The sequence below is a fragment of the Mus pahari genome, chromosome 3 (genome assembly GCF_900095145.1).
Source record: "Mus pahari chromosome 3, PAHARI_EIJ_v1.1, whole genome shotgun sequence".
NCBI lineage: Eukaryota > Metazoa > Chordata > Mammalia > Rodentia > Muridae > Mus > Mus pahari.
Window position 1 is genome coordinate 1,916,886 of NC_034592.1, and position 13,631 is coordinate 1,930,516.

At 44.3% G+C, this 13,631-nt stretch overlaps 1 protein-coding gene across 1 annotated transcript in view; it reads right to left on the minus strand.

Moving 5' to 3' along the window:
- The window catches only part of Hacd1 (3-hydroxyacyl-CoA dehydratase 1), a 24,414-nt gene extending 18,597 nt beyond the window's left edge, over nucleotides 1-5,817 (minus strand). Inside the window, 2 exon segments of the mRNA XM_021193828.2 lie at nucleotides 5,542-5,684; nucleotides 5,686-5,817. Of these exon segments, the coding sequence (XP_021049487.1) occupies nucleotides 5,542-5,684; nucleotides 5,686-5,790 (248 nt within the window). The 5' untranslated portion in view covers nucleotides 5,791-5,817.
- Between the last annotated feature and the right edge of the window lie 7,814 nt (nucleotides 5,818-13,631).

Consider the following 13,631-nt stretch of genomic DNA (forward strand, 5'->3'; position numbering starts at 1 on the left):
CCTGTGTTCCATCCAGTAGCTGGCTGTGAGCATCCATTTCGGTGTTTACCAGGCACTGGCATAGCCTCACAAGAGGCCGCAATATCAGGGTCCCTTCATCAGTATCTTGCTGCAAAGCCTCTACTCTTGATACTGCTCTGATTAATTTTAATTAGATCCATGACACTCTCTAATATGGTCCTGAATATTTTATTGTATATCTCTAAAATCTTATCCCCAGTGTCCTACATTAAAATAACCACTTCTGGCTGTTACAAAACACTGAGGGTGAAAAGATGCTGACTACTAAACTTGATGGCCTGAATTTGGCCACTGGAACCTACATGGTGGAAGCAGAGAAATGATTCCTGAACTTTATCTTTTGACCATGTTAGCATCATGCACACACGCACTTTAAACAGGATTCATCTATTCTAATTATTTGGTGTGTTGCGTGAATCTCCAGGTCTCCTTCTCCCTCCCCTTCCCCTTTATCCCTTTCTTTCAAGTTGTCTGATGAACACTGGGTGGCTGGGCCTGCAGGCTGTCTCACTGTCTTGATCCAATTGGATACTTGAGGTTTTACGTCATTTACTATGTTCTGCCTCCTACATATCTGTAAATTGGCAGTTAGTTCTAGGGCTCCATCAGACTCTGACAAGTCCTCTAGTGTATTTCTAAGGGAGTAAAACATTCCTGGCTGTTCTTTCTTTGTGATATTAGTAGCTATCTCTGCTCACTGCCTAAATCCACCATTTCAACCACCGTCGAAAATTGTCACCCTAATTTGGAATATTTTCTTTGTATCCTCTTTAGGTTAACAATTAGGCCTGTAGAAGAGATGGCTTTCAATTGCACACACTATACTTTCAAATACAATCCATTATCAACTCTTCATTGCATTTCCAAGATTAAATTGCTACTTCCTTTTGCCATCAACACATGAGTGCTTTGACTGACTCAAAGTAGGCACCCATGCCCATAAAGAGTCAAACTGAAAGGTGCAGAGCAGGTTCTGAGTTATAATTAGGAGTACCTGCTTTCTGAGAGCCACTGTTAGGAGATGAAAGACAGCTGGAACCAGGAAATGGTATTTGCAAATCACATACTTGGCAAAGAGCTACTTAAAGAATTCTTAAAAGTTAATATTAGGAAACCGAACAACTCATCAAAGCAAAGTAATTGGCAAAAGATTTGAACAGACATTAAGCCCAAGAAGACACACAAGTTTGCCAACAAGCAAGCCCATGAAAACATATCCAGTATCATTGGTCATGAAAATGAAAATGAAATTCACAAAGAGAATATACAATATACTTACTAGGTATGTTGGATAGTTTTGTGTCAACTTGACACGGGCTAGAGTCATTTAAGAGATGGGAACCTCAATTGAGAAAATGCTCCTATAAGATCAGGCTGTAAGCAAATCTATAGAGCATTTTCTTAATTAGTGATTGATGGAAGAAGGGCTGTGATTGATGGGGAGGGCCTTGTAGGTAGGGCCATCAGGGCTGGTGGTCCTGGGTTCTGGAAGAAAGCAGGCTGAGCAAGCCATGGGGAGCAAGCCAGTAAGCAGCATCCCTCCATGGCCTCTGCATCAGCTCCTGCCTCCAGGTTCCTGCCCTGTTCCTGTCCTGACTTCACTCAATGATGAACAGTGATCATTGGCCATACCAATAGTTGGCAATGACATGCAGGAACTGTCTCATTTATTGCTAATGGTAAGGGAAAATGGCATTACACCTTGGGAAAAGAGCTCAGCGGTTTGAGACACTGCACATGTGACTACTCTATGCGGAGCCACTTTTAAACATTTATTCAAGAAAAACAAAAGCATAAGTCCACACATGAATGTACATGAATGTTAAATATATTATAGTCCCAGACTAGAAATACCCATCAGCAGGTAAAGGAATAAAGCAATCGTGGTGTATTCACTCACTCGCTCTATCATCCACAGCAAGCAAATGTTATCTAGAAGATACGGCTATTACTTAACATTTTGGGAAAAGAAATTTGATTTATTGTTCTATCAAGGTGCATTCAGTATAACAGTATAAATCTTAGTTTCTCTCTCTCTCTCTTTTTCTCCCGTGAAGTGTAATTTCAAATTAACCACTAGGGATAGGATACTTGAAGTACGAGGAGCAAGCTACTAAGCATCACCCCTCTTTGGCCTCTGCATCAGCTCCTGCATCTGCCCACCAAACACCTCTGCTAAGAACTTCACATCTATCACCTCTTTACCCCTTGTAATAATCTAGCAAAGTGGTTGTGTTGCTCCAGTTCTACAGATGGGAAAACTAAGGCTCAGAGGCCAAACAACTTACCAACTTTACTCCACTACAGAACCTGTCATCGACACTCTCGCAGTGTTTAAAAAATCCACACATCAGCAAGGCACCTGTGACCTTACCATGGATGGGCCGAGCCACCCGTCTATTTGCGCTTCAGGCCCACTGGTGCTGACCTACTGATGCCTCCCAGCCTCCCGTCTCTATACTAACACAGGCTGTCTCTTCAACCCTGCCTGGTAAACCCAGCTTGGCCTTCAAAGATCCATTCAAATGCTTTCGTCTCCTTCACAGACGTTTCTCTCAGTCTCCCTGGCCTCTCAGTCCTCTGGCTCCGGTTTTGTATGCACTCATTCTATTCCATCTTTATTGCAATTAGTATCTACCTGGAAATGTCCACTGTGCTTCTTCAAGGATGAGCCTGGAATACGTGTCTTACATTACCCACATTACCTGAGACAATGCATTAGCATCTATAGGTTCAGAAGCGTTTGTTGGGAAGCAAAGCACAGATGCTCACTACTATAGTCAAGAACCTATTATGAGTAAGCAATATACATATATAGATATATAGATATATCATAAAAATCCCTCCATGCTTTAAAGGTGCCTCCACTCTGGATTTGATTAAAGCCACTAATTATTCCACAGGGTCAGGGTAAGGGAACTTTAAAATGTCCCTAGGGCCTGACATAGTCAATAATTGTATATTTCTTCTATACAGTCTTATATAACAATAAAACATATAATTATGAAAATTAGAATGTCGTAATTGAATATCAAGTGGAAACAGGATCTTATACAACAGACATTCATCACCAATGTTCCTGAAGATATTCATCACTCACTCACTCATTCATTCATTCAATAAGTATTTATTACTTCCTGGCGCTTACAATGAAGAATTAGTACAATCATGGTATGGCTGAGTGACAACAAGAGGGACAGAGAAAAATCAAGGAGTCAGGGTGTGCTAGTACATCACAGAAGGTGCCCAGGCATAAACTTGAAGGGTAAGTAAGGAAGTATGAAAGCTTATCTATAGGGGTCTCATAGAACAACTGGGTAGTCTGCCTTGATAAACCAGTGGGCCCTCTCAGTAAAAAAGACAGACACACTCGGGATAAGCAGTGGCCTGCAGAAAGGGAGGCAAAGCAGGACTGAAGAGTGAGGACACAAAGCTCGAGCCTAGAAAAGTTCAAAGGCGCTGCTGCAACCACAAGAACAAGGATGACATCACAGAAGAAGGAACAATGCAATGCAAAGACAGAGAGAGCTATAAAACGCATCCAGAAAAACAGAGTCGGGTTTCAAAGGCAAGAACACTGGAAAGGTAAACTGGGTATGTGAAAATGGCCGTGGATGGGGACAGCCCCAAGTCCCTTAGGATGGGAGCCGGTCACCAGGGGATTATTTTAACTTTCTCATTCGAGATCTTAAACTGGGTTTGTGCAGCAAGTTTTCATTTTTGAAACAATAACGTGTTCTTTAAAATGGAAAGCAGGCCGGGAGGTGGTGGCACATGCCTTTAATCCCAGCACTTGGGAGGCAGAGGCAGGCAGATTTCTGAGTTTGAGGCCAGCCTGGTCTACAGAGTGAGTTCCAGGACAGCCAGGGCTACACAGAGAAACCCTGTCTGGGAGTGGGGGGAAGGAAAGTGGGCTGGACGGGGAAGGGACAGCCAATCAACTAACATAAGGTGAGTATTCCAAAAACATTTACTAACTTGATGAGCAGGTCTCAGAGGAGACTGCCCACTCCCAGCTCCTGCTGCATTTTAAGGCAACAGAGTATGGTGGGCACTGAACCTGAACCGTCTGACAGTTGTTTTAAGCCTGTTTGTTTTTCTGAACATTCAAAGGTCTGGAATCCAGCGCTGCAGAGAAGATGAGGTCGCACAACTCTGGAGTGGGTCTCAGAGGAAATCCATGGCTGACACTTTCTGGTTGTGATCTCCAGACAGTGACCCGGGGTCTCTCCATACCTCCCTATAAAATATTGTTCTGTTCCCCTCACAGGATTGCAGAAAACTAAAAATTAGAAGACATAGCCAAAGGAACCAGGACAGTTCCTGGCACACAGTAACCCCCAATAAATACAGATCTATGAACTAATTATATTTGATGTTCAGTATTATAATATATACTAGATGATCAACAGGAACATTTGTTAAATAGAATCGCATTTTTCTACACGTTCACATTTTTCTATAAGCCTCAGAGACTTTTAAATACTAAACGTTTCTTCACAACTCTCTAACTTAAAACGTGCGAAGATATTGAGAAAGTAACTCTAAAGGCAAGATAGCAAAGGGCATTTTCATAATGGACTTCAGTCACAGTAGACCCATAAGTCATTTGATAGCCCTTTGAAGACTGATCGTGCATGATCCTAACTTCCAACTCATATTAGGCCTGGGGGGGTGGGGGGAGGCGGGGGGGTGGAGACAGGAATATGGAAAGGACAAGGCCGGAAAGATGCTGGCCATCTGCCCTGTTCCAGGTGTTTCAAACAAAGTCCCAAGTGGGCATTTCTAAGTGCCATGCTTAAAAAGAAACAGTAGGTGAAGAAAAAACAGTAGGTGAAGCCACTGCCCAGCGATCCACAGCACCAGGAACCACACGGCCAAGGTCCGGTGTCCACAGCCAGCGGACAGCTCCCGGCTCGAGTGAATAGACTCGGCCGTTTCTTCAACAGCAGGCGGAGGCGGGCGGCCGCAGTCGCCTGCCCCGTGGGTCGGCCCCACATTCCTGCCCGGGTCTATACTTAACCTCCGGCCCGCGCCCCGTGCCACCGCGCCACACGGTGCACCGTATTAGGCAATGCCCAGCGATCGGCCGCTAGCCGCCCCGCCCCGCTCCATTCAACCCCGCGACGCCCCTCCCCCACTGCGCCGCGCGCCCCCGCCGCCCCGCGCCGCGCCGCGACCACCTAGGGCCCAGCCCGCGCGCTCTTGCTCTCTGCTCCCCGGCCACCCTCCCAGAGTGCTCCGATCGCAAGTGGCCGGGCACACGCGCTGTCCCGCTCCATGTGCGCCTGCGGCGCCGCGACCCCCAGTTGGCCGACACGCGCGCCCTCGCTCCAAAAGTCCCCGCCACCGTCGCGCGCCTCCGCCTAGACCCCTGCGAGTTCCCCCGTGCGCGCACCCTCGCCGCGACTCGACCCCCAGCAGCCCCGCGAGCGCGCGCTCCCCGCGTCCCCGAGCCCGGATCGCGGTGGGACCGCACAAGTGCTTGCGGAGCGTGGAAGGACCTTGGCGCGTACGTACCCGGCGGTCATGGCGATATTGTAGAAGGTGAGCCAGGCGGTGGCCAGGAAGCCTAGGCGTCTCCGCTTGCCCGCGGCTTCCTTCTCGTCGCTGGCCTCGGAGGCGCCGTTGGTGCCGTCCTCCTCACTGGACGCCATGGTGACCGCGCACGCGGACCCGGAGGAGCAGCGCACAGGAGCGGGAGGGGCTGGCTGAGCGCGCCGCAGAAGTGCCGCTGCCCGCGGCCGCCGCCTCGGTCCAGCGCTCCATGTGCGACGCGCGGGGGGTCGGCGCCGCCTGCCCCGCCGCCCGCGAGGGGGAGGAGCGCGCCCCCGGCCGCGCGCCCCGCCCCGGCGCCGCCTCTCGGGAGCGCGCGCTCAGGGCCCTAGCCCCGGGGTGGGCCAGCCGGGGTCACGGCTTCCAGGCGGTGTCACGCCGCGCGCTCCCGCGGAAGAGCTGTCCGCGCTGGCTGCGACCTCTTCCTAGAGAGACGCGAGCGACGCGGCCCTGGCAGTGGGTGCCCCGCTGGAGAGCCTTGTCCAGACAGAGCGAGTGCACCCGAGGTGGCAGGGGTTTGCCCCCCCCCCCCCCAGAGCAGGGTCTCCCTACCAAATGCTCACTCTCCCCAGCTTCTGGAGAAGGAGCTCGGCCTAGCCTTGCCCCATGCCATTCATTACTGGGTCAGACGGATAGCATGGATTCTAGAGATCTGTTCTAAAGTTGTAAGCCAAAAGGAAGCTGGGGGAAAGGACGGACGTGGGAAAACAGGGATAGGTGTTAGGGTACTTACAGGAAATCCAGCCATGGTGTTAACAAGTTCCCTGTCCTGCTGGGAAGAAGTGCTCCACTGCTCTCCACATTTAATCTCCCATTTTTCTCTCTTCCTCCCAAGAACCATTCTTGTAATAGCCCCCTTTCCTTTTCCCTTTATAGAGTGTGGCTAAGCAAGCAGGCTAGAGTCAGCTTACTGAAATTCAACCCCCAAATTCCTGACTCCAGTGTATGCCTAAATTTCTGCAAAAGAAAAGAAAATGGTATACCTCCTATGAGGGTTAAGTAAATTATCCATCAAAATCAGGTACTGACTTGCTACTGTTTGTCAACTCAAATATGCATATTAGTACTTTTCTGGCCATCTTGCTTATAATCAGAGAAAGACATTTTGCAAAGGGCAACACTGTTAGAGGGGAGAAATGACTATAGGTTTGTCCATGAACTCCCCTAGGTGTGCACATTATTCTGGATGTGAAATGGGAGGATTACCTGTCCAATTTCAGAAATGTCAGGGGGAAATGGGGTTGAGTAAAACCTTCCAAGTGGAAAGTGTAATAGGGATAAATTTACGAAAGCGCGTGCTGGCCCTGTACACTGAACATTAAATCACTGCCGTACGACAGGCCTCTAAATCTCAAAATGTTAGAATGTCAGTTCTCACCAGATGCCAGCAGATTTTATTTGGAAAGCTAAAACCTACAGATCCATGAACAAGGAAGAACAAGGAGCATGTGCATAGCCTATTCATTATAAACCTCACTATGAAACTGCAGTCGTCAACCTGGAATAGTAAGCAAAAGGGAATTGTGGATCACTGTGACTGCAGAGTTCAAATACACCATAATCTGAAGCAATTCAGTGTAGGGATTTTAATCTTTCCAATGAGTGGAACAACTGGGCAACCACAGAAAAATGAATTTCACATCACAGATATGTGCTAAGTTCAAGGTGATCATAGAATTAAACACAGACCCAAGCACTATAAAACTAGAAGAAAACAGCAGAATCTCTGATGTTAGGAAAAAAGGCAAAGACTTTTTAGGTACAACTACCATGAAGAAAGAAAGGAAGGAAGGAGGGAAGGAAAGAAGACTTAAACATTGAACATCAAAATGTAAAAATCTATTCTAAAACAAATTTAAAAGTGAAAAATATTCACCATACATTCAAGTAACAAGAATATATGATGAATCTTTATAATTCAATAAGACAGGGGCTGGGAAGAGAGCTCAGCAGTTTAAAGTGCCTGCTGCTCTTCCAGAGGAGCCGAGGTTGGCTCCTAGAACCCAGGTTAGTAGTTTCACAGCCCTGAAACTCCAGTTCCTGGGTATCTAATCCCCTTTCTTGGACTCCTAGGGCAGCCACACACGGCATGCACACAGGAAGACACACCACACAGGAGTAAAATAAAGTATGTTTAATTCAATAAAGGAGTCCGCTTTTGTTGGTCTGTTTTTAGCAAATAAGAGAATGTAGAGCACGTGGGAAGGAAGAACTCGCCAGTGCCTCACTCATAGGTGCTCTGCGTCCTTAGGAGTTTGGGAAATTTGAATTAAGCTCACAGAGAGAAGAACAGCACAATTAAAGTGGCTAACATTTCAAAGGGCTGGCAAGGGTGTGTAGCAACTGGCCTTCTCCACAGGGCTAAAGAGAATACTGCTTTGGAAAACAATGTATCGATTTATTTAAAAGATCAACACATTTAGTTGTCATATGGCTGAGCAATTTTGTTTGTATTTAACCAAGGCAAACAAAAACATATGCCCACACAATGAATTAGACACAGATATTCATAACAGTTTAGTCATAGTAGCCCCAAACTAAAAATAACCCACATGTCCATTAACACATGAATGAATAGACAAATGGTAGTGTACTCGCTTAGTACGATATTACTCAGCAGAATAAAGAGATGGGCAGCCAGCCAGTCAGCAAAAATGAATCTCATAAACGTTATGCAGAGCTAAAGAAGCCAAGCAAATATATAATGTATGATTATTTTTTATGAAATTAGAAAGGAAAAAAAATTAGCAGTGACAGCATTGCTTGAAGTTAATGATGTCTGTGGGGAAGAAAGACCAAGACAAAACAGGCTGCTGTGATTTCTGTTTTCACACCAAATTAAAATATATATATAAATTAAATATATTAAATATATAATACTATATATTTACATATTAAATTATATATAAAGTTATATTTACAAATTAGTGATGACATTAATCCCAATATCATGGCAGAGGTGGGGTTAATGAATCATCTCCCTTCCAAACATTCCTTTTAGGTCACTTCGTAGCCATTTGGCTGAGATTAGTGCAAACCACAGAACTTGACACAAGATTGTACCTCATTTTCACAATAATGATGTTTCTTACAAAGTGCAAACTATAACATTTTGGAAAAATATTAAATACTTAGGAATATATAACAACAGATTTACTAAACTATCTCTTTGAAAATGAATAATTTAATGTGTACTAGTTGTAAACAGCTTATATGGATGAGGGAAAACGAGGGTATATCCTCAAGAGCAGTATTTATGATTTTGTTTTTGTATTTTTTTTAAGTGTATGAGTCATGCCAGAAGATCTCTTCATAGATGGTCATGAGCCACCATGTGGTTGCTGGGACTTGAACTCTGGACCTCTAGAAGAGCAGCCAGTGCTCTTAACCACTGAGCCATCTCTCCAGTTCATGAGTAGTATTTTAGAGTGGATAGGAAAAATAATCTTATGAATAAATTTAAAATATATTCTATATTGGGAATAATAAGATGTGTTAGTTACATAACACCTTTCCTGCCAGGGAGTTGTTAGTAATCTCTTTACTTTTTATGGATGTCAAGAAGAAGGTCCCTTGAGTCCTACCCAGAATCTAAAACCTCCCTCACAATGGAGGTGATTATACACATTGATAGCTGAGAGTTGAAAACCAGGACTTTTTAAGTATAAACCTTCTGCTCTATAGATAGTTTGTATACGAACTTCAATCTAACAAAACAAAACATAACAAAATCAATCATGAAACTACTCACGTGCTATAATAAACAGTCAGTGTGCGCAACTGAATGTAACATTAGAAGGAGTGTCTTAAATCTTCCTTTAGGGAGGGGTCAAGATAAGCAGACAAGGTCCGGGGAACTGTAGAGTGAAGATGCTTGTCTTCTTGTAACTCTCCGTACAGTGAGCGTCTGCACATTCAGTGTTAAACCCTGGACTGCCTTTAGAACTTTTAAAGAAATCTTCGCATGCACATGGCTTTGAAGGAACAGATTCCTTGGGGAGGCCCTCTTTTCAAAGATCTTCCATAATGTAGAAGCTGCAGACCCAGGCAAGGACTTGCTCCCAACCCAGACTAGCCAGCAGATGTGGGTTATCCACTTAACCAGCCTGTAGCAGCTGGTAGGAGTTAGACTCACTGTTACAGGAAAGAGGGGAGGTCCGAAGTTGAGCTATGAAGTGGGGAAGAGTGTACTTACTGTAAACTATTATTGGTTATAAAGAGACTATTTACAAATTTGGGTGTTATAAACCTTAGTTAAACCACTTTTCAAAAGTCAGGAAAGGGTGAGATTGTAAGCTGGTACAACCACTCTGGAAATCAATTTGGTGGTTCCTCAGAAAATTAGACATAGTACTACCAGAAGATACAGCAATATCTCTCCTGGGCATATACCAAGAAGATCTTCCAACTGGTAATAAGGACACATGCTCCACTATGTTCATAGCAGCCTCATTTATAACAGCCAGAAGCTGGAAAGAACACAACAGAGGAATGGATACAGAAAATGTGGTACATTTACACAATGGAGTACTACTCAGCTATTAAAAACAATGAATTTATGAAAGTCTTAGGCAAATAAATGGATCTGGAGGATATCATCCTAAGAGAGGTAACCCAATCACAAAAGAACACACATGATGTGCACTCACTGATAAGTGGATATTAGCCCAGAAGTTCAGAATACCCAAGAAACAATTTGCAAAACACATGAAACTCAAGAAGAAGGAAGACCAAAGTGTGGATACTTCAATCCTTAGAAAGGGGAACAAAATACCCATGTAAGGAGTTTCAGAGACAAAGTTCAGAGCTGAGACTAAAGGAAGGACTATCCAGAGACTGCCCCACCCGGGGATCCATTCCATAAACAACCACCAAACCCAGACACTATTGCAGATGCCAGCAAAATTTTGCTGACAGGACCCTGATATAGCCGTCTCCTGTGAGTCTCTGCCAGTGAGTGTTCCCGCCCGCAGAAACACTCTGGTCTAGGTCAGTACTGAAGGGCAGGAATATCCTAAAAGGGAATAGGCTGCGAAAGGAAATTGAGCCTAGACAATTTCACACTGATCAAGGCTCGATTTTTAATAACCGGACTCTGCTTAAGTACATGGAAAGATTCCCAGCCGGCCCTTGAGTTTCTTTTGAAGTTGGCAGCGGAGGTCCGATTGTAGGCAGGTCCAAGGATCAAGGCAGAGATGAGCGCCCGCTAACGTAGGCGGTCCAAGGACGCTGCATTCTGGGAGATCTGGGGAGGTCCTCTTGGTAGCAATTCTCTGGTGGNCCTATGCGCCTGTAGGGGGCACAATATAATGTTTAGAGGGAGAGTGATTAGTGGAGGTGGGAGACCCCAACATGCCAGTGCCTGGCAAATACAGAAGTGGATGCTCACAGCCAGCTACTGGATGGAACCCAGGGTCCCCAGTGAAGGAGCTCAAGAAAGTACCCAAGGGGCTGAAGGGGTCTGCAGCCCTATAGGAGGAACAACAATATGAACTAACCAGTACCCCCAGAACTCCCTGGGACTAAACCACCAATCAAAGAAAACATATGGTGGGACTCTTTTCTCTAGTTGGCATATGTAGCTGAAGATGGCCTAGTCGGTCATCAATAGGAGGAGAGGCCCTTGGTCTTGTGAAGGTTCTATGCCCCAGTATAGGGGAATGCCAGGGCCAGGAAGAGGGAGTGGGTGGGTTGGGGAGCAGGAGGAGGGTGGGAGGGGATAAGGGATTTTGGAAAGGAAACTAGGAGAGGGGATAGCATTTGAAATGTAAATGAAGAAAATATCTAATTTTTTTTTTAAAGTCAGGAAAGGGAAAATAATCCAGATACAAGAGAATGATGTGAGTCTGTGGTTTCCAAGCGTTGTAGTTTGTTAACTATTTACTTTTCTTTCTCCATTTATTAACATCAATTTTGATATAGGACACACACACCCCCAGAGCTGTGTTAAAATATAATTTGCTGAATACACAAAGTGCCTCTCAGGTGAATGCTGGCAAAAGTGCCAGTTTATTTCAATGTTTTTCTTTTTGTCTTTTAATAATATTTTTGTTAATTCTCTGAGGATTTCATATAATATGTTTTGATCATCTCAACCTTCCAGATCCACTGACCTCCAAATCCATCCATCTTACTGACTTTTTTTTTTTTTCTGAGACAGGGTTTCTCTGTGTAGCCCTGGCTGTCCTGGAACTCACTCTGTAGACCAGGCTGGCCTCAAACTCAGAAATCCGCCTGCCTCTGCCTCCCAAATGCTGGGATTAAAGGTGTGCATCACCACTGTCCAGCGATTTTCTGGCTCTTATGAACCTTCTGCTCCCACTCTGACAATGTCCCCTGGGTCTTAGGTATAGGAGTTGGCTGCAGATGTATCAACTGAGGCAGAGAACTCCGTAGTCGTAGTCCGTTGTTCTCTGAATTTTGACCCTTTTGTGGCTTCTTGTATGGACTCCATCAGCTACAAAGAATATGTTTCTCTGATGCTTGTATTTATGAGTATAAAGAAGAGTGTTAGGAATGCAGTTAGGAAATTTAGGTAATTTAGGAAAGTAGTCTTTAGATTCTTCTCTGAATTCCATAACCTCACTAGCCATGGTTAGTTGGCTAGGTTTACAGTACTAAGTATAATTTTCCTCCTGTTGAGTGAGCTGTAATTCCAATTAAACAGCTGCTCATTACCACAAAGCTATGAATGCCACCATTATACCTTTAGAACTATCTTACCAAGCTGGTCATTGTTGTAGCTCACAAGGGTCACAGTGTAGTAGGACTGTTGCTTGTTTTCTTCCCGTGGCAGCTTGGAGATTCTCTTACTCCAGTCAGAATAACTAAGGTCAAGAAAACAAGGGACAACAGGTGCTGGTAAGGATGTGAGGAAAGGGAAATATTTAGTCAGTGTTGTAGAGTTGCAAAATGGTCTAGCCACTCTGAAAATCAATGTGGATAATTCTCAAAAGGCTGGAAAATAAATCTACCATACAACTTGTCTAGACCACTCCTTGGCATGTTCCCAAAGAGCTGGACCTCCCACTCCACAGATTCTCAGATATTCTTGGATGTATTCTTTCTCTTCATAATAGCTAGGAAATGCAAACAACAGAAATGTCTTTCAACTGATGATTGGATAATCAAAATTATATATATATATATATATATATATATATCATAAAATATTATTCAGCTTTAAATAAAAATAAACAATAATGACTAGATAAAGAAAAATAGTATATTTGTATAATAAAATATTAGCCTCTGAAAAAATTAAATATGCAGATAAATGGATGAAACTAGAAAACAATCATCCTGCGGGAGGTTACCCAAACCCAGAAAGACAAATATAGTGTGTACTCACTTACACGTGGGTATTAGTTGTTAAGTCAGTGATAATCAAGCTGTCATCTGTAGAATCACAGACATGAGATAGCGGGTGAGGGGCTAGAGGAGACCGATCTCTAGGAAAGGGAAATAGACTAGTGAGGAACGGTAGGTAGGGGGAACTGGAATGAAAAGATCAAGTAGGGAGGGAGAAGGAGGAGGGGGACAAGGGAGGAGAGAGAGAGAGAGAGAGAGCGCTGAAATTAAGGGCTATTTGAGGAGTAGTACGGAAACCTCATACAGTAGAAGCTTCACTGTGTAGCCTCAGCCTTCTGCATCCTGGGATTGTAGAGGTGTTGAGGTTATAAGTGTGTCTACCATGTACAGTTTGGAATGTCATTGTTAAAAATACCTGTAGGTGGGATTGAGTAACTTGCTCAGTGGTAGGGTCTTGCAGGATATTTAATCACACTTTGAACCCCATGATGGTGTTATTTACTGAAATAAGTTTGTCTAGTTGTGGTGTGGCTCAGCCCTTAGCACACACCTTTTTAATCCCCCTGGCTAGAATATAGATATGTCCTTAGTACACACCATTTAATCCTAAAAAAATTGAAGGTAGAATTTGTTTGTAGAAGGAAGCACCCATGTTTGAGAGTAATATCTAATTGATTGGCAGACAAAATAATTAAAAAAAAAAAAAAAGAGCCAGGTGTGGTGGTGCACACCTTTAATCCCAA